The 26244-nt window shown below is 39.0% G+C and overlaps 1 protein-coding gene across 1 annotated transcript in view; it reads right to left on the bottom strand.

Annotated features, from left to right (window-relative positions):
- LOC127577124 (adenylate cyclase type 10-like) overlaps positions 1–26244 on the bottom strand; it is a 96652-nt gene that overhangs the window by 51588 nt on the left and 18820 nt on the right. Inside the window, 10 exon segments of the mRNA XM_052028031.1 lie at positions 632–991; positions 1783–1935; positions 4363–4586; positions 8879–9159; positions 10299–10385; positions 15200–15392; positions 15740–15911; positions 17204–17259; positions 20285–20474; positions 24623–24699. Of these exon segments, the coding sequence (XP_051883991.1) occupies positions 632–991; positions 1783–1935; positions 4363–4586; positions 8879–9159; positions 10299–10385; positions 15200–15392; positions 15740–15911; positions 17204–17259; positions 20285–20474; positions 24623–24699 (1793 nt within the window).

Raw genomic sequence — 26244 nt, 5'->3', positions numbered from 1 at the left:
TCCCTCCAAGTCCCACACCATCTCGATTTGAAAATATATCACTGGTGCTTCATCGTCACTGGGTCTAAAACCTGAAACTCTACCTAACAAGCTCTGTAGGGTGTACCTTCACCAGAGAGACTGCAGTGGTGCAAGTTTGGAGGCTCACCAGCACCTTTTCAAGGGCAATTAGGGATAAGTGCTGGCCTTGCCTGTGATGTTCACACCCTGAAACACTAGTAAATTAAAAAAAATCCTCATTAAGATATGTTAATGAGATTCTATGGACATATTATAAGTTAAGTGATTCTGAGTAGAAAGAAATTCAGTTAGCCTTGGTCTGAGAGTCTGACAACAGACTCCCTTGCCACAGAGCATATAACAGAACATGCAACAATTTAAGGCAATGGTTTTTCTTACGTCATATAATATTCACTATTATAAAGATCTAGCAACGGTGTTTAAAATAATATCCTGATGCCAAACATTTAAATTCCTGGTCAAAACTTGCCAAGTAATCGCTTATATTACTTTACCTTTGCGAATTAAGGAATCCGTGACATGCCTGTTCTGTTAAGAAAAAATAACTATCACATATTTATGGTTTGACTAACATATGCAGGCTTAAAGTCAGAAGGTTCATTCTGGATACCTGAAAAGAGCTTTATAAATGGAAAGTAACAATTATAATTCTCCAAAAGCTTACCTCTTTCATCATCCTCTTCATGTAAATGGTCATCAGAATCTCCACTGTGGGTACAAAAACACTGGAGGAGATGGGTTTCCTCACTTTCTTCCATTGGTGCACTAAAACCATTGTCACTCCTTGATGCACATTCAAATGTACGTGATTTTACTAAAGATATAAGCGATTGATTCAATTTTTGTTCAGCACCTTCAGGTAAGATGTATCGAAGCATTTTAGTGGTGAAAGTGTGTCCAATGATAGATGCACACTTAACAACCACCTGCTCTGTTGTGTTCATTCTGTCAAGTTGAGCTAATGCTATACCTGTAACAAAAAAAAATTAGTTTTAAAAAAGTTGTGCACCATTCATTGCAACATAATGGCTCCATAATAATTAATAAACAACCCAAGTGTACGTGGACTGGCAATTGCAACCAATATTTAAATATACAAATGTAATATATTGCAAAATCCAGGTCCTTATAGACAATTAAATACAATTTAAATTAAAAATGTTCTAGCAATAGTGCTTAAGGTTAAACCAAAAGCTTAATATTATTTGTAAATATAGGGTGGAGGTATAAAATTAGGAGGACTGAACATGTGTTTAGCACTAGGAATGCTATATTATCCACTGTATCACACAAGCTAAAGTGTGTAAGCTCAACTGACAGACTTTTAAGCAAGAAAACAAAATCCTCAAAGAGAGGAAAATTAGCCATTCTAAGACCTCTCACAACTCCTAGAAATCTTAGGCAGGCTTGCACTTAGGAACAATCCAGTTTTCCATGTTCTTCTCCGAGGAATGAAGGAAGAGGGTGTCCAAAAAGACTAAAAAAAATTAATTTAACTGATTCAAAAGAATGAAAATTTTGATCCATCAAATCAGAGTTCTCAGTGAGAAAAGCAATATTCTTTATTAAAATGCTATTAGTATCCTTAAATTTTAATGTACTTCAGCAAATGGAAATATTGTTCTGTTTCATAATACTATAATGGATTACTGTTTAATTCACTTTCAGCAATCTGAAAGCAGGTGAGGTTCATTTTCTTTATTTTTATACCTGCTCCCATGAGGACATCTATTTTAAGCTAGCAATGAATCTTAGACCCACCTTTAAGTGTCAGTGGAATGGTAATTTCCTGTAGATTTACTGTTTCTCCAAGAGTGCATATAAACTGTTGATTGTTATACTTTGCATTTTGATCCAGTGCTGTCACTTTTCGACATTTTTGCATCTCCGTTCCACCAATATTTAGTAATTTGCCTTTAAATTGAGAGAAATAAAAACTGAATGAAATAGCTACAAAATTCTTATGTTAAAATATGGGAAAATTATACCATCAGTTAACAAAATATTGTATATATTACTCATATATATTCATGGAATTCTATTAACTATTTATTTCTAGAAAATCAGTTATATATTCAATCATACAGAAGTTCAATCAGTCCCCTAGTCTTTTTGATTACAAAACTTTTCACTGTGAGCTGTGCTTAAAACATTTCTGGAATCTAAGAATTCACCTCTTCATATAAGCAAGCAAGATATTTAGTCTGCCATCGTGTGCTGTAATTGTTGTAATAACATAATTATCTCCATAAATGACTCTTTGCAAGCACAAAACTTCTCGTTTCCTTCACCAGGATATCCAGTGCTGCATCTAACAACCTCTACAACCCTGACATATCCCAAAATATACCAGCAGCACACTCCAGTCCTTAATGGATATGGTCAATGGAGTTAATGCACAAATGTTTGCTTGTCATCTGTGGTTCAGTAAGTTGTACTTTGGCCTCTGGATTGAAAAATTGTGTGGTCAAGTCCCATACCTCAGTCGAGAGTATAAATATCCAGGCTAACACTCCAATGCAGTTCTGAAGGTCAGTTGCGCTATCAAGGCTGCCCTCTTAAATAGATGTAAATGATCTCCAGCGATTTCAGGTTTCTACTTCCTGAGAGCTTCCTGTGCGTAAATAGTCTGCCTTGTTTATCACCCCACGAAACAATTAAATCCTACTTTGTTGGCTGTAGACAACTTAAGGTCAACCAGAGGCATTGCAAGACACAAAATAAATGCAAGTGTTTTTTTCTACTTTCAGGAAAATTGATTATAATCAGCACTTGCTTAACCTGCAAGTGAGTTCTTTAGCACCTTCAAGCAAATTCAAATTATGGCCATCAGGAATTAATGTCAAAACTGTATGCTAAACACAATATCAATTTACTGTCTGTTTTCAATCTTTCTCTAAATTAATCTCCAAGATAGCTAAGAAAATGGAAAGCTTCATCTTTCATCTTTACCAATCATGAAAAGCTTTGCAATATCACTACTGAGCGGTTTAAAAATCTAAATCTGTATACCTTGTCATGATCAGTTTATATAGCGTGCAGTATTTAGAAATTTGATAAAGAACTTGTACAAAATTCTATGACTTGTACTTGAATATTAAGAATTTGGAGCAGCAACATTATAACCCTTTGAAGCTTCAATGCCATTCAATAAAATCATGGCTAAACTTCCACATTTTTCCACCCTACTCCCTTGATTTCCTCATGATCCCCAAATTTATCAATGTTTCACTATACAGGAATTCCCTGTAATAAATTGCCATTTAGTCAGTTTTCAGATCTCCTTGTTCCATCGTTGTGACAACAGTTACAATAATCACATAATAAGTCAAACTGTGGAACAGTGTGACAGCACTAAGGTGGAGAGGCTTATTTCTACTTTAACATAATAATGATGCTATACACTTATTTCAACCTTAAAGCCTATGGTGCCCAAACCTTTGGGTTCAAGTACAGATTCAGATATGTGCCTAGGCATGCTCAGAGCTTTCAGATAGTATACGTCCATTCAACATCACATGTAAAGTTCTACAACACATACAAGGCCCATGAGAATATTGAAGCTAGTCTTAACTAGAGGGCTGAGGCCTGCTTCTCCACTGCTTCAAGGGTTCCACCCTGCCTGGAGAGTCTGAGTTATCCACCTTTCTCAACATAGGTGCCTCATTTAACTTGCCGTTGTTAATGATTGATCAAGCAAACCCCTCCAACCCTTCCTCTTGCCCTTAGCCAACCTCAATATCTCTGCAGCACCCTCTGCTGAAAAATCCTTTCCACACAATAACCTGTGTCAAAGGGAGCAGAATTTGGCTATGCTCTGTCCGGGTTTTCTGGATGCAATGTAGCCAGCAGTTACCAAAAAGGAAGATTAAGCAAGTATATTTTAACATTTAATCTAAGCCTGGGAAGACCACTTCTGTTCTTCTCAGTTCCACAATAGTCCTGCTAGCTATTGCCTGTTGTGAGCAGCCCTTCTCACCTCGCCATCTTCCCTGCCTCACAGGACTTATCCAAGAACCACAGTTGGGGCCTGAAATTCCTTCATCCAAATTGTCTGCTGAGGTATTACAGCCTCCAATAGGAGTTCCTGAAAATGCCGGAGGATCAAGGAATAATTTCTAGCAATCTGCATAATGGATCTTTATAATGGCCCAAAATTTGACATGCAAAGCCAATGATCAGAGTTCAACATTAGTTCTACTTCCACTGCATTGCTACTCTTCAAAATAATTTTTTTCTGCATTAATAAACTGGACAACTTTATCAAACAGTCAGCAGAGGCATAATGATCCGACTGGCCTCTACTTGTATTACTCCATTCTGTGTATCATGCAAACTTGCTTTTATTTCTCGTTCCCCTTCTCTGCAAATTTGAATCGCCAGACGGGAGGATTGTTGATTCACGTGGCAGAAATATCTTATTTCTGGTGTAAGAAAGTACAGCATCACTCTCATCTTCCTCTTCCTCCGCTAATGGTTCCAAAATTATGAGATCGCTGTAATAGAGACTTCTGAGTATTTCTTCACAGTAGTATGGCACACCATAGCTACGTTCCATCAGCAACCTGTCACCGAAAATAAAGGAAAACAACAAAATGTTACAATTTTACTGATACATCAAATTTGAATAGAATAACAAATTACAGCACCATTTATTACCTTTAGTACTATAAAACATGCAAAAGTTTTGTCTACTAAACTTCCATGGAATGTGGAGCACATCATAGGTCCTTAAATTTACCAACATTCTTTTTCTTTTTAGGATCATAACGTGAACTAATTTGACAGTAAATATATAATTGGTTAACTCATTACACTAAAATGAAACACAACTAAACTATGTGTTCACTACTGTCCACAATCTTATTACCTTGTGCTTTGTAGAAGAAAAAAATAAATGAATCCTCATTAGGAAGTATACAAACAGAAAATACTGGTAACACTCAGCAGGTCAAGCAGCAATTGTGGAAAGAGGCAATGTTTCAGGTCAAAATCCCTTCCATAAATGTTGTCTCATCTGATAGAGAGATACAGCACAGAAACAGGCCCTTTGGCCCACCACATCCGACCATCGTATCCATCTGAAGTAATCCCATTTACTGGTAGTTGCTCCATAGTGATTCAAGTGCTCGTGCAGATGCTTCTTGTGAAAGTACCTGTCTCCACTACTTTCTCAGGCAACTTGCAGCAGTTTGCAACCATCCTCTGGGTGAAAAAAAATTCTGCCTCTTACTCACCTTAGACCCATGCCCTCTGGTCTTAGACACCTCTGCCATGGGCAAAAGTTTCTTAGTATTTACCCTATCCATGCCTCTCATAATTTTGTATACTTCTATCAAGCTCCCTGTTAACTTCCTCTGCTTCAAAGACAACAAAGCCAACCTGTTCAGTTTCTCTTCATGACAAAAATGTTCCATCCCAAGTGACATGCTGGCAAATCTCCTCTGCACTCTCTCCAGTGTAATCACATCCTTCCTATAGTGTGGCGACCAGAACTCCGTAAAATATGCTTCTGATGACTGGCAAAGATGAAGATGAATTATCAAGTTTTCCATTTTCTCAGATGGAGATTCTCGTTTGACTGTTCTGTGCTTTACTGAAGCAAAGCTGCAATGTTTGCTCCTATTATAATTTACCAATGCAAAGGCCTATTGCATCATGCAACAAGTGCCAGTCGTACTTTAGGTGCAGCCTGGGCTTTTTGTCCTTATTCCCTGTCTAAAATGTGAGTGTATTTGGAATCAAATTTATCCTCAGCTATGGAAATCAAAAAACTGCAGATGCTGGAAATCTCAAATAAAAACAAACAATGCTGGAAACACTCAGCAGGTCAGGCAGCATCTGTAGAATAAGAAACAATTCATATTTCAGATCAGGTACCCTTTGTCAGAGTTGGGAGAGAGAAGAAACAGGTTAGTTTTAGTTAATGGAGAAGGTTGGGGGGGGGGGGGAGGTAGAATGAGGAACATCTCTGATATTGTGAAACCAGGCGACTTAATGTGGAAGTAAAAGTTAATGCAGCTTAAGCTTCTTCGTCTGTGTAATGCGTTGCTAATGATAAGGTTGTAGGAGATGCCCAGCAGGCCAGACTATACAAACAAAAAGAAATTATGACAGGCAGAAATGGCCAATTCCAATGCAGGCAGAAAGGAAGAGCAAGTTAGCAAAGTTGGATAATTTGATATTGAATCCTGAAGTCTGCAAGATGGGGTATTACTCGTCAGAGTTACATTGGGCATCATTGTAACAGTGCACGAGACCACAGACAGAAAGATCAAAGTGGAAATTACAGACGCAGACAACCAGAAGCTCAGGGTCACTCCTGCAGTGTAAATGCAGGTGCCCCACAAAGCAATCACCCAATCTCTATCTGATTTCTCTGATACAGAGTAGATCACATTGAGATCACCAAATACAGTATACCAGACTGGAAGAAGTGCAAGTGAATTGCTGCTTCATCTGGAAAAAGCAGTTTGGGTCCCAGGATGGTTGGAGGGGAAGAGTTGAAAGGACAGGTGTTACATCTCCTATGGCTGCATGGAAAGTACCACAAGACAGAGAGTGATAGAAGAATGGACCAGGCAGTCATAAAGGGAGCAATGTCTTCAAGGTGCTGAAAGGGGAGAAGAGGAGACTATGCGGCTGGTGGAGGAATCTTGTTTGGAGATGGCGGAAATTGCAAAGGATGATCCATTGAATGCAGATACTAGTGGGTTGGAAGGTAAACACCAGGGGATCTTTGTACATGGAATTTCTAAAGAACTAAAGCAAAAGTAGGAGAATAATTTGAGCAAGTATGTAGATATTCCTTCTACAGTGGAGCACCACTGGACCTAACCTTAAGGAATGTTAGCTGGGCATATGGAAAGAGTGTCAATGGGAGAGTATTTTGGAGATAGTGACCATAACTCTAAGTTTCAAGGTAGTCATGGAAAAGGACAAGGATGGTTCAGAAATTAAGGTCCTGAATTAGGAAAAGGCTGAATTACAAATAAAAGACAGTTAAAAGATAGATCCTGCCAAAAGTAGATGGAGCAGCTACTCGCAGGTAGCAAGTGGGAGTCATCCAAAAGTGAACTGGTGAGAATTCAGGGCCAATGAGTTTCCATAATGGCGAAAAGACAATATGTCCCACATGCTCTGGATGGGAAGAGATTTTGGGAGTTTATAAAGGAAAAAAAAACATGTGGCAGGGATAAAGAATAAAAGTGGTGGAGACATGACAAGACTATAGGAGGTGTCGGGGTAGTTAAAAAGAAATTAGGTCAGGGGGTACAAAATGTCACTTCTGAACAGGATTAAGACAAATTCCAAAATATTTTGAAGTATATTTGGGGGCAAGAGGATAACCAGGGAAAGTGCAGAGTCTACTAAAGACAGGAGGGGCAATCTGTGTGTGGAGCCAGAGAACATAGGTGAGGTCTGACATATATACTTCCGAGGAGAAGGGGATCTCAATCGGAGAATTCAGGGAGGGGGAAAGATGAAATTCTAAAATGAACTAATACTAAAAGGGAGAGGGGTGGTTTGGATTCATTAAGGCACTGCCTGAGGTGGTGTTGGAGACTCACAATATTTAGGAAATAGCTAGATGAGCACTTGAATCACCATGGCATAGAAAGCTACAGGCCAAATGCTTTAAAATAGGATTAGTGGAGATGGGTACTTTAATGTCAGCACGGACATGGAGGGCAGAAAGGCTCATTTCTGTGCTGCATGACTCCATGTGGTAATGGCATCAACCACAAGGAGTATCTGTTGTGATTCCTGAAGGGCTCTGGGTTCACGTGCAGAGCACTGAACATCACAAGTGTAATCTCTGTCTCTATGAATCTTTGAAAGCCCATAATCCAAGAAGTTTTACTTGCTTGAGGTGAAATCCTCCCTTCCTGGGTAGAGAGGACCTGTGACTTCCTGTATGCACAGTGAAATGCATTAAAACTATTAGCAGCCACCTTCCAGAACAATCAACGACTAAGGCAGTTCAGAAAGACAATGACCTTCAACCCAACAGGCATGGCTGGAAATCTTAATCAAGGTGATAGATTTCTGTCAGCACTGTGACCTCTGGATGCATTGTTTTCTGGACATTTGGAAACAAGGATGCGGGTCCTGGAAAGCACTCGGGAGTATGGTCTCTTAGCCTCTCTGCTCTCCTCTGGCAAGTTATCATTTTTAGCATCTCTCCAGAGAGCACACCATGAAAACACTTTACATAAGCATTAAAACAAGGAGAACTTAAGCTTAGCATTCACCTAGACACTGATCAGTACTTCTAAATATAGTCATCGACCCTGTAGAATGAAACGAGCTCAACTTCACATGACTCTCCAACAAATCCACAAGTAATTGATGATTTACTAAAATTGGTTAAGTATAGAGCACATCCTCGCCATTAACTCTTGCCTTCCGGTGATTGCTCCATATTGAACATTAACTACATTTCCATGATTCAGTTTCTCAGGGGAACCAATGACCAGACATTGCATATGGATTGACATGACCTGTGCATGTATTGTGACCTCAAAGGCAGCTAACTGCAGGGCAATTAATGGACAATGAGGTCAAAATCACATTTCCTTATCAAATTTACCTTCTGTATCAGTCTCTTAGTGCGTAATATATTGGATCATCTGAATCAATTTCTAGAACAGAATGTTTTAATTTTTGAGGCAGTTAAACAGTCAACAATTAACAATTGAGACTATTTTTTCAGAACCAATTATTAGCAAAATATGTTGCTAACAAAGCAAAAAATCCTGCCATTTTTCATCTTAAAAAAAAGCTATTTTAGAAAGTTTCATGTGGATGTTTTCATTAATTCAGCTTGTATATCACTGTTAGACTTTTTACTTACATCTCCAGCTCTCGTGGAATACTTATGACCCCCAGTATTTGGCAGGCTAGTGGACGGATTATACTTGGATCTAAGCCTGAAAGTTTTACATATGAAGTCCTCTGGCTCCTCATTACCATTATTGCAGCTTGACATGGTGGTTTTTCTACTGTGAATGGCCTCAGTGCCATTACCATAAACAAAGGAAGGCTTGCACGCATTTGCAAAATAAGTTCCCATGATGGTGTATCAATATATTGAACTTGGTCAATGACCAGCAGTACTGTATCATTTGTAACATTCTACAGAGAACACACCAAGAATAGACAATTAGGGATACATTTCGAAATTATCTGCAGTTCTTCGTTTCTCTCAAAATTATCTAAAGTTGATCTATTTGCAAACAAAAAGATTACAATTATTAATAATTAGTTTCTATATAAAGAATTTTATTTGAAGCTTTATTTATGTTCTCACTATCATAATCTAATTTCAAAGTTTTCTTTGATACACGTTTCTCCTCCTCAGTTGTCTCCGAGGGTTCTGCCAGTGTGTAAAACTCAGCCCACGAAAGTACTTACCTACTGAGTATTGGAGCATCTTATGTACTTTCTAAAATTTATTTTAATGCTTATATTTTACATATATTATTCCTACAGCATTATTGTGCATAAATTGGAAAAAATATTATACAAAAACTATTTCTTTTAAGCTTTCATTGTCACTGTTTCAAAATCCTGAGATTCTGCATATATCAACCCTATAGATGTGATTTCACCACAAGAAGGCAATCCTCTCCAGGATAACCAAGGGCAAGCAATAAATGCTGGCTTTCCCCTCAATGTCCACACCCTGAAACAATCACTAAAAAGTTACAACTACTATACAGATAAAACTTTTGACAATCCCAGGTGGTTATATTACTTCATAAACTTTTAATTATTGATTACATTACATCAATTGGTATATCATCAATAATTCAGCGTGAACTAAATTATAGAGAATATTTTGGGAGAATCAGCACATATAATTCAATTGAGATCAATCCTGTAACAGCAAATTATTGGAAAAAAAAGCATGTTGCCAAATTAATAATTACTATCATTTGAGATTTATTTATGGCATTGGAACATCAAGTACAATATGAGTTATGCTCATGTATTATATCAATATTGCTTTCATTTTATAAATACAGAGTTAAATGTTATTTAAGCATTTCCCTTTAAATCTTTTGATTCACCATCTAAAATATATAATGTCTTAAAGCAACAGTTTGGGCCTGATTCTAGCCATAGCATGCCAGCAACAATAATTACAGCAACAACATAGTTGTGCAAACAGGAACCAAAGTGCTCAGTGAGTTCAGGAACTTACTGTGTATATTTATTTGTACTTGGCCTGAGATGTATTGGCCTTTGAAAGCTAATCAAACAATTATTACCTGTTTGATTACTGCAATCACGTAATTTCGAAATGCCCTGTGCTTGGCCCTACTGTCCATGAGGGAGACTCTTTCAGAAATTGGAAACTGAAAAACAAAATTAGTATATTGTACTATCCCATACCTTGCCCAAGACACCATTATTCAGGTTCAAATAGAATGCAGGTTAGACATTAAACAATGGAAAGCATTGTACTTCTATTGCTTTTCACCTTGACCGGTTGGATAAATGGGCTGGTAATTCAGAGGCCTCGAAAAATAACAGAGAATGCGAGTGCACGTCCCAATGTGATTAACAATTTGAATCCATCATAAGATAGTGTCTGAGTGGAAAAATGCTTTTATAGATGACTCCTGCATTACTGGGGGGTGGGGGGTGTTGCATTATTGAGAGTTGAAAAAAAAGTGTTTATTTACTTTTCTCCCCCACATAAATTTGGTTTCACAAAATGTTTATTCTGTATCCAAGATTTTTTTGGCAGTGATTTGTGAATTCTATAAGGGCAAATTTCCATGAGCTGAACTGCTGTAATGCAGGGATTGCCTGTATTGGTAAAGTGAATACAACTTTGTTAGATTGTTTAAACAAAACACAATTAATGCAAAGATGGCTTTTAGAGGAGATCGGTCACACTTATCCTGACAGGGACATGTAGAAACATAGAACTGTTACAGCTCAGAAGGAGATGACTGGCCCATTGTGCTGCGGTAGCTCTTTGCTGAGCAATCCAAAAAGTCAGATTCCTTAACTGTTTCATCACAACCCTGACAATAATTCTAACTTCATACATTTGTCCAATTTTCCTTGGAAGGGCACAATTGAAATGACATCTACCACCTTTTTAGGAAGTGGAATGCAGATAACTACACACTATATACTGGAGACACAAGAGACTGCAGATACTGGAATCTGGATCAACAAGCAATCTGCTGGAGGAACTTAGCGGGTCAAGTTATGTGTGTGGGGGGAGGGAGGAGGGAGGAATTATCAATGTTTCGGTTCAAAACCCTGTTGACTCGAAATGTTAACCATTCCTTTCCTCTACAGATGCTGCTCAATTCACTAAATTGCTCCAGCTGATTGTTACTCACCATATAATAAAGCTTTTCCTCACAGCATTGCTAGATTTTTTGTCAATCATCTTAAATCTGTCCTTGACCCCTCCACTAGCAGGAACAGCACTTCTCTGTTTATCGTATCTAAACCCATCAAGGTTTTGTACACCTCTTGCAAATCTCTCAACATTCTCTACTCCATACATCCACCCTACAATCAATATTGAGCTAGACAAATTTTATAAGTAGAAGGTAAGGAGTAATCTTGTGAATAGTGCCCATAACATGATAAAATCTAATACATGTGCTGCTCGCTAACCAGTGGTTCCACAGAGGACCAGCAGTTGTATTGTGCTGTCTTCATTTTATAACACTTCATTGATAGGCTCTACATCAGATGTTTTATAACTTAGTCTGCAGATCCTTATTCACCAGTTTCCTGTCTTTCCATCACCAGTATCTAATTCACGGTCAAATCTAAATTTGTTAAGAGAATTCCTATTTACTGTAATGAAATTTGTTAAGAGCTCTATGAAACAAATATATATTTTAATTTATTTGTTGTATTACACTGATACTGCTTTAATTATTACAATTATTTTGTTGAATATTATTTTAAGCATTCCTTCCTAATTTTGCTGATCAGCAACTAATAAATTATGAAATAATTCCTACAAAATTAAACTGATCACCTTTGCGCAGTCTCTCAGTGTCTTTCTTCCAAGTGCCTTTGCTAGTTCCAGTAACTTTACAAAAGTGGCCATGATATAGGAGATGCCAAACTGTTGACCATAAATGCAGAAAGATTTGGATGGTTTTGGAGGATGATCTTGACTAGTTCTGAGCCTGGATAGCCCAGTATAAGATGACACCACCTGAATGTAAACAAGTAGCCTAACAAAATGGTTTAGACGCAACTAGGGCGCTGGTGGAGTGCCCGTGGTGTTAACTGGAATACTCAGAAGGTATTCCTTGAGTGAACCTCGAAGGAACCACTGACACTCACTTGGAACAGACCCTCAGCAACCCTAATGGCTCTGGGAAACGAGTGGTGGATTACCATGATTCCCCTTTCAACAGTGGCATCCAGGGTCACAATCACAACCATCTCGACTTCCAAAGAAGCGCTCTGCATATTCATGATGGCATACACTAATAAGGCACTATGCCAGGTATGCCTGACAGGTATAGAGGATATTCTCTATTTCTCTGAAGAGTGAAGCTTCAGTAATATTCTAGAAACTCTACTTCTTCTGGGACCTCACCCAGTAGTTTAAACCCCTCTAAGATTGGCACTAGCATTAGTCATGATAGTATCACTGTCTGTGGGGACACTGCTGCTCTTAATCATCCCTCATCTTACGCCTCTATTCAAGTAGGCACAGTGCAGTGGTGCAGGTTACGATGGATAGATGTGTCATCTGCAAAGATAACAGTAGATGACAATAGCTCTCAGATTTGTCTCCCACGTGGTAAAGCCATTCATCTCAGTGCTCGAGGAATGCTTGATAAATTAAGCACACTGGGCAGATGTGGTGACTTCTTCCGCGCACAAGGTTAGCTTGCAAAGTTCTATCGTAAATTCAGGTCGTTGTCAAATATTGCAACCCTTTTTCTGCAGCCCTCCCCATCTCCCAGTTTCTTGCCATTGGAGGCCATAAAAACTGAGGCAAATTTTGTTTTTCTCTCTTTAATCAGTCTCACATATTAGTGGCATTCTCACACTCTAATCATGCAGCCAGGTAGGACCATGGTAGGCAGTCATCTGGTGCTGATGACCAAACAGTTTTAAAGCACACTGACAACTGGAATAGATTTTTACTGTAGAAAGGAAAAAACTTATAAAGACTGCTTATAAACATCTCAGAAAATTTGCAAAATAGTCATTGTTATGTGGAAACAACTTGTTCATGATAGGAAGAAACATGATGAAAGCACTTCCCACCGTGAAGCCCACCGCATAGCTGAAGGTAACATAAATACCAGATGAAAAACCAAGATTCTCGGCTGTTACATGCAGGATTCGCTGATTACTTTTTGGACATCTGCTCCCGGCAAAGATCAGTTTCATTGCTTTTCAAAAAACTCTGCAAAACAATTGATGATATTCTCTTTTCTGCAAGATGGATGAAAGAACAAGCTATGGCTACAGTATACAGTACATGTAGGATGTACTGCGGCAGCTCTCCATGGCTTCCTTGGCAGCAGTTTCCAAACTTGTAATCTGCATCATTTAGATGGACAAGTTCAGCTGCTGCACGGAAATGCTCTATTTAATTTGCACATGCCATTTCCTCATCAATTAAAATTTTGATGAGGATTAAAATTTTGGAACACACTGCTTATCAACTCAGCATAAGCACCTTCACCTGACAGACTGCAGCAAGATAGCAACAACATCCTGTAGTTTATTTTGCATCACTTGGTAAGGCAGATAAAAATTCCTCACAGGTGTGTAATCAGACAAAATTTGGTCCTAAGCCAATAAAGGAGGCATTATATCAGGTAACCAAGGTAGATTCATCAACGTCTTTGCACAGCAGATAAGGAGGGACAAGAAATGCTGGCCTTGTTAGTAATGCCTATATCTCAATTATGAGGAAAATCAGAGTTTCCAGCAGGGGCCATATGATGGTACAAGGAACAGAATGCAATGATTAACAAATGCAATTAACAATTCCCCCCCCCCCCCCCAATCCAGAATAAAACTGTATTGCTCTACTAAAGACAAAAAACCTTTAAAAATTCAGAAAAAAATAAATTACTACTAATTTTTTTCAAATATCAAATTAACTCCAAGGCTACATTTCTATTGTTTACACACCTTGTTAACAAAATACATTTTGATAACAAGATAAATGCACTCCCCAAGTTGGAGGCTCCTGAACTTCCGAACAAAAAGTGAGTCCATCTCTGAATACAGACTGCAGTATTTTCAATGTATGAGCTAATCACTTATTTTATGTGCATTGTTTGGCACCAATGCTCTGAACTTGGTTATAGATTCAATACTTATAGTTCAGATATGAGATGCAACTAAACATTCTTTATAGGAGAATGATAGTTTTGGTGAGATAATAAGGAATTGCAGGTACTGAAATAAATAGGAGCTGAACCGTGGTTGACCAGAGAAAACAGCAAAATGCAGAATGGCTTTTGAATAGGCTTGAGGGATGATAACTATTAATTACATTATACACTTATTCTCTAGGTCAGATAATTAGTTCTTGATCAGCATACAGTGCAGCATACAAATTCTGTTGAAGCAAACCTCTCTATAATTGTTTACTTTTGAAGTCTGTGGTTCAGTTTGTCAGAGATTGATGTACGTTTCTTGGCTCCTCACTGTTATACTCCTGAACTAATTTGTCTTACAACATTAAAGGAGGCCATTCATCCCTTTGAGTCCATGCTGGCTCTCAGAACATTCCATCAATCCCATTCCCCCATTCATTTCCCTGTAATCTATTCTGTCTTGCATGCCCTTTCTTGATTCTCCTCTCACTGACTGATAGTAGGGTTAATTTACAGGAACCAAATCACCTTCCAACCAACACATCTTTTGGAGATTGGAGAAAACTGGAGCACCTGGGGGAAGCACAAGTAGTCATAGGGAGAAAGTGCAAACTTCACAGAGCCAGTATTGGAGGTCAGGATTGAAACCGAGTCGCTGGAACCAAGAGGCAGTAACCATGCCACTACCCATAACCATGTATTGAGAGAGATTTTAAAAACTGAATTGCAAGGAGTCAGTTCCTGAAGATCATTCTTCAGATACACAAATTGTAAGGCAAAATAATATTAAGGTTAATGTTAACTCATGAGAGAATTGGTTATTTCAGTACCTTTACAAAGAGCAGCTCATTTAAGAGACATAAATCTTCCACCAACTCCGGCTTTGTTATCTTGCTAAGTAAAACTCTTTCTCGCTCTGCATAACTTTTACAGTGGTTCACCTGCAGCAGCAGAGCCATCATGGTTTGAATAGTATAATAGGGCTCCGTGATGTCCATTTTCCCCAATTCAAATGGTAACACCCTGTACCAAATGTATACAAACAAAATGAAAAACTGACTTTAATTAAAATGAACATCTCATTCCTGGCTTTATGTACAAAGGATATCTATTTCCTCATGAACAGAATCCGAAGGTGGGGATTTGTGAGTGGGAAGGGGAATCATGTGATAACTAACTCCACTTTTCCAAACTTAAGGAGGTGCCTCAACTAATTAAATTTCCAGGTCTTAGTTAAAACCTACTGGCAAACTGCCCATCTGAAACTGGCAGAAGTAGAAGTTTGGCTTATTTGAAAAAACAACCCAGTTAATAATTAAGTCATTTTTTTCCAATTACTTGTAATAAATAATTGCAATCAAAACACTAACCTCATTTCTTCTGCTTGTGAAGTACTGATGATTTCAGCTAGAAGTCTGCTTTTTCCATACCCAACTGTCCCCTCATACATGATCACCTGGCAACAATCAACAGACTGATTGGCCTTTGCTGCAACAAACTTTCTCAGGGCTTTGTGGAAAATCCTCATCTCTTTTTCTCGGCCTTAAAGGAAAAAAGCTTTGTTAGAGCTTGAATGTAAATTTTAATCAGGAAATTTGTGGTAGCAGCTATTAATACAAACGGGAACAAGTGTTCAAAAAAAAATCTGTTCAGAGCTAGAGATCAATTAAGAGACACACTTTGGAAACGGACAAGTCAGTCTCTTTTATTGACAAAGATACCTTACATGTAACATCTGTCAATACGTTAAGGACATTGAAACCAGCCATTGGACGTGGGACATTCTAGTTTTGGACTATTGTAAATTACTCAGGGAAAAACAATACATGGACGTTTATGTCAATCGGCCTACATTGAAGCTCTCAGGATGAGATCAGGATAGGGATTAAGTGGACATCCTGTCATTGTTAAAGACATACTTGTTTTGTCAATCGATGTTTGGGATATATGTATAATCATTCAGCCGTCACTCAGTAGAGTGATAATAGAACTATATTTTGACTGTTTTGTGCTCAGAAACTTTCAGACCATCCACAGGTATCTGAATATTCAAAGATGTTCTTGTCAGTTGAGCTGTGGGAAGAGAAACAGAGTCAACATTTCAGGTTGGAGACCCTTTGTCAGAACTCTAACTCCATTCTGACAAAAGGTCTCTGACCTGAAATATTGCCTGTTTCTCTTCGCACAGATGTGGCCTAACCTACTGACTATTTCCAGCATTTTCGGCTTATGTTGGAACTGGATTTAATCACCTGCTGTTATCTTGGTGCCTAAATTACTATTAATGAACTTCAATGAACTTTGAATTCAGTGAGATTCTTTTGAGATTCTTCCAGAATGCCTGCTTGTCATGCTGAATATAGATCTTTTACACCTATAGCTCCAGCGTCCATGTAGCTCATTGAAAGTCACAAGATATATTTAGTCAAATCAAAATATCCCCAAATCTTCTCTAAGTTAGAGCTAAAGCTGGATATACACTGTATGTGAAGAAAAATGTGTGAATAAAAAAAGAGACCAATGTCTGGTAAATGACTAAGAAGCAGAGAGACCTAAGAGTAAAAGTAAGCGCCAGAGTGAGAGCTGAGTGAATATTATACTGGAGACCGAGCCTCTGTGAATAAAGCAGTGAAAGAATGAGGCCCAGGTAATAAAATAGTGGCAGAATGAGACACGAGTGAATACATCAGCAACAGAGTGAAGCCAGAGTGAATAAAGCAATGGCAGAGAGGTCCAAGCGAATATTCGGCATTTACCTGAAGGTCAGTATCTAAATGTAATTAATTGCCATTTATAAGGTACTTCCTTTGTGCTCCAATTTAACATGAACTCACCTAAAAGAGGATAATCTTCTTCTATTTCAACAGAAATTCGAGGTTTTCCAAGTATTCTGAGGAAAATACACAAAGAGCCTAAAATGGTTTATTATTAGTCTTAATAAATAAGCAACGTGGTATTGGTATTGTTTCGTTATTGTCACACGTACCAAGATACAATGAAAAACTTAGTTTTATAAGCCATCCATACATACAGATTTCAGAAACATAAGTACTTTGAGGTAGTACAAGGGAAAAGCAGTAACAGAATGCAGCAGTAACAGAAGTTATATCTAAATTGTTAGTAGTAGTTGATCAAATTTAGAAGCACAATCAAACCCCGAGCTAAGCAGAAGGCATGCACTGCCCATTCTATTAGTATTGACTAAAACTGCACAATTTTTGTGATAAAATAGAAAAAGTTAGAAGTACTCAACAGCTCAGGCAGCAACCATGGAGATAGAAATAAAGTTAATGTGTCAGGTCGGTGCCCCGTCCTCAGAAGTAGTTGCATATTTTGAGAGCTAAAATTGGAGCAGTGTTTGAAACATAGGCTTTGTTCTGCCTTAAGACCATTTCTGTGCTGGCAGCAGATAATATTGCTTTATTATAAAAACACAAATGAGCAACTGAGTTTTTACAATTGCTGCATGCCAGTCTGGTGAATGTGGGGTGTCTTATTTCCAAGTGTCTAATCAGTCAGCAGGTCTTAAAACAGAGGTACAACTGGCCCCAGACACAAAACCAAGCTCTTATTCAAAAAAAAGCTGAAGGAGTGAATTGAGTTCTATGATGTCCTTATGGAGTGAAGAGGAAGGAGGACATCCTCTTCCCTCTATGAGGGAGGATACCTTCTGTGACATTGGGAAGGAATTGCAGATCATAGCAATGCAAGGGGCATCATACTCAGGCCGGCATGCTGTAAAATGCATGCCTACAAATCCTAGTGCAAACCAAATTGTGCATGAGAAGGGTGCTGGAGTATGAGAGATGTTGGGCACGATGACTGGGCCTGACACATTTTCAGAATTTAAACAGTACTAACAGGATGAGGTGGTGGGAATGGGTGGTCATCTCCACTGGATTTGGAAATTCTCTTCCATGTGGCAGTAATGAAACATTATTGTCTGCTGCAAATACACAAATTGTTATATCTATTTCATTATGAAGTTGTGATGGTAGTGTTTAAACTCATATCCACTGGATTTCTGGTCCAATACCACAGTTATTAGGTCACTTTACACATTATTATAGGGGTTAGTTTTAAACATATTGTGTTTTGCTGCAAAATGTGGTTTTTGAACAAAGCACTGCCTATATTGTGAAATATGAAAAGCAAATAACATGCCACTAAATCCAATAATACCTGGTTTCTAATTTTGAAAAGTTTTGAAATTCATCCCAATGTCATCTTAGCTCACTCAACACCACTGAAGCCAGTACCTAACACACCAGCAAAATGTTATAGGCTTGGCCTCTCAAGCATTTGCAAGCCATGTTTAGGGAGGCACTCAGTTGCAGATGTGGATATTCTCCTCTTTGAACTGCCAGAAGAATTTCTAGTATTTGAACTGCTGCACTTTTTACCTCTAATGTTACTGCTAGAAATCTCTTTTTAATCATGAGTGCAGTGACAATCAATTTGATTTTGTGGAGCAATTTACAGTAGCCAATTAGCCTCAGTCTGCACATCTTTGGGATGTGGGAAGAAACTGGAAGACCTGGAGGAAACCCCCATGGTCACAGGAGAGAATGTGTAAATTCCACTCAGACAGCATCGGAGGACAGGATTTAACCAGGGTCATTGCAGCTGCACTATCTGTAGTGTCATTGTACTTCTGGGATTGCTTTGCTCTGCTTAGAGCAGAAAAGACAGAAGAGATTTGTTAGATATCTTCAAAATTATTAAGTGTAAATACAATAATAACCTTCAAAAGGGCTTTAATTAAGTACTTGGAGAGGGAGATCTTGTAAGGATAAGGGGAATGAGTTGGGGAATTGACTAACTAAATAGATCTGTTGATGAGCTAGTACAGAATCAGGTTTATTATCACTGACATATGTCATGAAATTTGTTGTTTTGCGGGAGCAGTACAGTGCAAGACATAAAAATTACTATGTTACCAAAAATAAATAAATAAAATTGTGTAAAAGAGGAATAATGAGGTAGAGTTTATCGACGGTCCAGAAATAAGCCAAATAATATAGCAGTCAATGTAGACTGAAGGAAGTGGCAGATGCAAAGTCAAACTAGAGGAATCCGATGTTTTCAAATGATTCTAGGATTAGAGGAAACCACCAAGATATGGAAACATGCAGCCAAGGAAATTTTGCAATCAAAGCATTGGGAAGTCAGAAGCCAATGTAGGTTAGGAGTGATGAGTGTTCAGAATCTTGTTTCAGTTAAGATATGTGTAGCATAATTTTAGATTAGCACTAGTTCATAATTTTAGTTTAGCACTAGGAAGATAATTTCAGTAAGCATAATTTTAGATTAGCACTAGTCAGATGGAAGGTAGTGGAATAGTCTAAGTCATACGATAGCAAAAGCATTTGGCAGCATATGGACCTGAGATAGAAAATATTAAAGGTCAAAAGTGGAGATATAGATTTTTTTTTAGGGATCCACAGCCTAACTCATGGTCAAATAGATCACTGAGGTTGTGAACAGTTTGCTGCTGAGTTATTTAGAACTGGGTTAATGTAATTACAGTTTTTCTAAATCATCAGTAAAACCTACACAATGAAATTATTGATCTTGGCATTCTTACATAGCAATGACCTTCTCAGGGCTTACAGTAGAAATTTGTGTAAATGGTATATTGTATTTCATGTGGGAAGATGGGGGAAACAAAGATAGCTGCTAGAGACAAAAGGGACTACAGATGCTGGAATCTGGAGCAACAAACCATCTGCTGGAGGAACTCAGCGGTTCAAGCAGCTGAGCAAGATAGCTGTTATTTTCATATTTAAAAGTTTCTTCAAATTTCCATTTAAGCACCAGCTATTGATTTTCCAGTTCTCAAGACAATGAAGAATATTAAAATATATTCTTTAGACTAAGGAACTTCATATTGAAATCCAGAAATTATTACTTACTTCTGATGTTTTTTGGACAGGTACTGGTAAATAGTACCTGGGTTTGCCACACCTTTCATAGCTCGCTTAGGAAGTTCAATAAAATAGGAAGATGGCATCTTGGCATGATAATGTGTTTCTTCATCACAGGAAACCACGCCGGGATAAGTCATCATCAGTCGTGCTGCCAAATTTACTTTCCGACCTATAACTTTTGGATGAGAAATTATATAAGATTCTTTACACAATGTATTTTTTGTATATTTAACACTTTGCCTATTCTGATATATCATTTTGCTTCTGTTTGTGATCTCACTGAAAAATAAATTGCAGTAGACATAAAAAAATTGGGTTTGTAAAGCTGAGACACAGAATTTCACAGCACAGAAAGAGAGCATTTCATCATTCGGTCTTTGTCAGCTCTTTTGAAGAGTAATCCATTCATCAACATTCTCCAACAAATTCTCCTTTGCCATTTCCGTAAACTCCAACACGTTTCCACCACCAGTCACATCTTCCCCTCTGTCTCTGACCCTTTCTTCTTTCCACAGGCATCACTCTCTCCCTGCTTTCTCATCCACTCATCTTTCCCTGTCCCCAGCACTTTCCCCTGCAACTGTAGGAGGTATAACACCTGTCCCTTCACCTCCTCCCTCACCACCTTCCAGGAGCCCAACAAGCCCTTCCAGATGAGCCAGAGGTTCACCTCAACCAGCCGCTGTCCCATCCTTCCCTCATACTGCTACATACTGGCAACCTTCCTCTTCCCTCTTGGTCCTGATGCAGAGTTTCCAGCTGAAACATCAACATATACCTTTTGTCTCTACAATGCTGCTTGTCCCACTGAGTTCTTCCAGCATTCTGACTTTTTTGTTCCAGATTTCAGCAGCTGCAGTCTCTTTTTTCATCATCATTCTTCTGCCCTTTCCCTAAAGGCTTGCAATATTCTTACTCACAAATATTTATCTAATTTCCCTTTGAAAGCCACAATTATAGAATCATACGCATTGAGTGGAATTTCCACTTTTTAAAAATAAGCACCTGATTCAAACAAGTCATTGATGAATTTATTTATATCCGCACACAACAGACAACTCTTTTATGCGATGGTCCATGCTAGTTTGCAGAACTGCCTCAGGGCTTCTAAGTCAGGATGATGTATGTCTTGGTGAGGCTCCTGCAAATGGTGGCAATCCCTTTACCTGCAGCCCTTGTCCTCTTAGGTGGAAGAGAACAAAGGTTTAAAAGGTGCTAACAAAGTAACCTCAGTGAGTGTCTACTGTGTATTCTATACATAAGTACATACTTCAGCCACTGTGTCAAAGATAAATGCTTATGTTTCCTATGGTAGGCATCTGAAGGCACTGGATAGATATGCCAATATAGTCTTTGCAAAGCCCTCCAAATCCACTGTAAGGTTAAGTGAACCAACGTCAGGGTCCTCTCCCAGAGCAACAATTCCCCCAGTTAGGTCCTAATTACACTCAGTCAGCTCCAGAAGGCAGGCCACGTTATTCGCATGTCAACACCAGACTCCTGCAACATCTTGAGTATCACAGAATGAGATTAGCAGGTGGACAAAAGGAAAGAGCCAGAGACGCTCTCACAGCTTCTCCAACTCCTGGGAATCCTTGGTTATGACTACTTAAAATGGAGAAGAAGCTCACACAATGAGACTGAGAAGCCTGAGGCTGTGCAGTGGATGCACAGGGAAACCCAGCATAAACAACAGGAATGCAGCACCTCACAAACTACCCACTCAACTCCATCTGGTACGTCCTGCCCCATCTGCGGTGGATTCTGTGATCCCCACATTAGCCTCATCAGTCACACAAGAACAGAAGAAAATAGAAGGAACAAGTCACCTGGCCCCTCAAGACTGTCCCAGCATTTATTATGATCATGGCTAATCTGCTTCAGGCCTCAAATTTTCCATGCCAGTTGTCCACAGCCTTCAATTCTCTGATCTTTCAAAGATATATCTACCTCCTCTTTAAAAATCTCCAATGATATAACCTCCACAAGCCTCTGGGGTAGAGAGGCACTGGAGTGGAAGCAAGTATTCTCGATCTTGAGAGATTGCATAAAAGAGGACAGAGAGCGAAGGCTGATGGGTGCTAATTTATTCAGAAATAATTATGCAAAATGAGTTCACCGTCATATCCACAATAAGAAGAATGGGCCCTAAGATTGTGTAAAAGCAACTGCCACATAGATGTTAGATCTCTCCTTTTCCATAGCAGTGAATTATGGCTTTGTTAGCCTTCCAATTGTCCAAACTTTTTTTTATTGAGTATTAGCTATCTTATTTAAGAACATGTAAAAAGGAGCAGGAGTAAGTCAAATGGCCTTCAAGTCAGCCCCACCATTCAATATGATCATGTCTGATCTGCCCCAGGCCTTCCCTCCTGCGCCAGTTCCCCATAGCCCACAATTCCCTCATTTTTCAGAAATGTATCAACTTCCTCTTTCAATACCCCCAGTGATAGAGCCTTCATAACCCTCCAGGTTCCGACCTGGGACTGCCCTTTGCAACTGGATCCTTGACTCCCTGACCAACAGACCCTAATCAGTAAGGATAGGCAACAACACCTCCGCCACAAGGCTGCATCCTCAGCTCCCTTCTTTACTCCCTATACACTCATGGCTGTGTGGCCAGATTCTGCTCTAACTCCATCTACAAGTTTGCAGATGACATCACCATAGTGGGCCGAATCTCAAATAACGATGAGTCACTCTACAGGAAGGAGATAGAGAGCCTAGTGGCATGGTGTCATGACAACAACCTTTCCCTCAATGTTGGCAAAACCAAAGAGCTGGTCAATGTCTTCAGGAAGGGGGACAGTGCACATGCTCCTGTTTACATCAATGGTGCTGAGGTTGAGAGGATTGGCAGCTTCAAGTTCCTAAGAATGAACATCACCAATAGTCTGTCCTGGTCCAACTACATAGATGCCATGGCCAAGAAAGCTTTCCAGCACCTCTACTTCCTCAGAAGGCTAAAGAAATTGGCATGTCCCCTTTGACCCTCACCAATTTTTAATCGATGACCATAGAAAGCATCCTATCTGGATGCATCATGGCTTGGTGTGGCAACTGCTCTGCCCAGGACCGCAAGTAACTGCAGAGAGTTGTGGATGCAGCTCAGCCCATCACGGAAACCAGCCTCCCCTCCATGGACTCTGTCTACACTTCTCGCTGCCTCAGTAAAGCAGTAAGCATAATCAAAGACCCCACTCACCCTGAACATTCTCTCTTCTCCCCCTCTCCCATTGGGCAGAAGTTACAAAGCACGTACCACTATGCTCAAGGATAGCTTCTATCCTGCTGTTATACGACTATTGAATGGTCCCCTAGCACAATAAGATAGACTCCTGACCTCACAATCTACCTCGTTATGGCCTTTTACCTCATTGTCTGCCTACAGTGCACCTTCACTGTAACTGTAACACTTTATTCTGCATCCTGTTATTGTTTTCCCTTGTACTACCTCAATGCACTGATGTAATGAAATGATCTGTATGGGTGGCATGAACAACCAAGTTTTTCACTGCACCTTGGTAACAGGTGGCAATAATAAACTAGCTTACCATTATCTTAGCCCTTTATAGCAAAACCTGCAAGACCTCATCCTCTGTGCACTGGCACCCATGCTCTCCTTTTGTTGTTGTCCTAGTGTAATACAAAGTTCAGAAGTACTTCTGTGCTATCCCTTAATGTGTAATTTCAGAGTCCAGGAGTAGGAAATTGAAAAGCACATACTGTTCGCATACACTCCAAGATACCTGTGTCCTTCTATACTTCTCAGTATCTATCATTTATCATGCATTCCTTTTGCTTTGTTTGCCCTCCCCAATGCATTATCTCACATTTCTCTGGAGCAAATTCCATTTGCCACCCTTGTGACCACAGAACAAGTCTACAGGCGACCCCTGCATAACAGTTTGGGAAATTTGCACTTATGGAATTCAAAACTCACTATCCAAAAATCCAAGATATAGATTTGTAGATATAGATATAGGCAAAATTTGTTCTTATGGAATTTACATGGGGGGAAAATTCAATACATAAACACAAAATGAGAAAAAAATTGTCTAATTTTATATCTTTCAATTCACATTTCTTGATGCAATGGCAGATAATATAGCGCGATATTTCAGTGCAATAGGTTCATTTTGCTGTCTAACAGTTTTTTTCCAATGCAATATATACCCTAGTTAAACATAGGAAGATGGTGATCTCCTCACATTAACCTGTCTTACATATAGATGTGGAAATACAATATTTAAAACAAGAAAGTGCAAATGCAAAACCTACCAACATTGTTGAGTTAATTTTTTCAAATGACATTTCTGTTACCTGTATATTCATGACGTAGTGGATGCCCAACCACTCCACAGAATAAAGGGCCACTTGCTACACCAATAGATGCTACACTGAAATATGAGAAAATATAGGTCATAGAGTTGTGCAGCATAGAACCAGACCCTGCCGTCCACATCCATGCTGACTTTGCCCTTTTACACAAATCCCATTAACTCGCATTAGATCCTTATCTTTCCCTGGCTTGCCTATTCAAATGCATGTTTAAATGTCTCTTACATAAAGCGATTGTTTCTGATTCTACCACATCTGGCAGTAAGTTCCACATACAGTATCATCCACTTTCTGTGTAAAAAGTAGTTTCCCTTCCAACCCCCTTTAAAAATCATTCCTCTCACTTTAAACCTATGCCCTATTATGGGGAAAGATTCTGACTATCTACTGTATCGAGACCTCTTATAATTTTATATATTTACCACTAACAGATCATCCCTTAGCCTCCTATGATCCAGGGAAAACAAGCCCAGCCTTTCTTATCTCTCCCCGTAACTAAAGTCCTCCAATCCAGTAACATTCTGGTGAATCTCCTCGGCACTTTCTCCAGTACAACAACATCCTTCCTGTGGTGCAGCAATTAGAACAGCACACAATACTCCAGGCGCTGGCTAACCACTGTTTTGCAAAGTTGCTACATAATGTCCCAACTTTTATATTCTATGCCTTGACCTATGAAGGCCAATATGCTGTATACTCTCTTCAACACCTTATCTACTTGAATAGCCACTTTTAGAATCATCTTTGCCTTTCACCCTTACTGAATACATGGGTCCTGAACTTATACTAACTCTCTTTGAAAAGACTCCCATTTGTCAGCTATCATTTCATCCATAAGCATCTGCTCCTAATTTACTTTCTATTTGAAATGAGTCTTCCATAATTTCAAGACCTAACCTGAGGACCAACCTTATCCACTTCCATAACTATCTTGAAACTTATAGAAGTATGGTCACTGTTCGCAAAATGCTCCCACACGGACACTTCCACAATCTGCCCAGTTTCATTTCCTAAGACAAGTCAAGTGCTCTAGTAGGACTATCTACATATCGTCTCAAAAAGACTCTCTTGGATGCACTTAAAGAATAACTATGGAGAGAATAGGGCCCCTCAAAGACAAAAGTGGACATCTTTGTGTGGAGCCACAGGAGAGAGGTGAGGTCCTCAAATGAGCATTTCTTCTCTGTTTTTACTGTGGAGAAAGACATGAAGACTTTGGACCTTGAGGTAGTTAATGGGGATAGTCTGCATTACAGTAGAGGAGATATTGGATGCCTTAAGACATATGAAGGTAAATAAATCTCCAGGGCCTTTAAGAACACAGTGGGAAGCTAGAGAAGAAATTACAGGAGCCCTGGCTGAGATATATGCATCATCAGCAATGGGTGAAGTGCCAGAAGAATGGAGGGTGGCTAATGTTGTCCCTTTATGTAAGAAGGATTGCAAAGAAAAACTTGGGAACTATAGACCAGTGAGCTTAACATCTGTTATAGGTACATTACTAGAGGGAATTCTGTGGGATAAGATATACAAGCATTTGGAAAGACGGGTTGATTAGGGATAGTCAGCATGGCTTTGTGCGAGTGAGATCACGTCTCACAAAT

This window comes from Pristis pectinata, chromosome 1, assembly GCF_009764475.1.
Source record: "Pristis pectinata isolate sPriPec2 chromosome 1, sPriPec2.1.pri, whole genome shotgun sequence".
Classification (NCBI taxonomy): domain Eukaryota; kingdom Metazoa; phylum Chordata; class Chondrichthyes; order Rhinopristiformes; family Pristidae; genus Pristis; species Pristis pectinata.
Note: the sequence above shows the minus strand (reverse complement) of the source record. Positions and strands in the feature narration are given on the sequence as shown.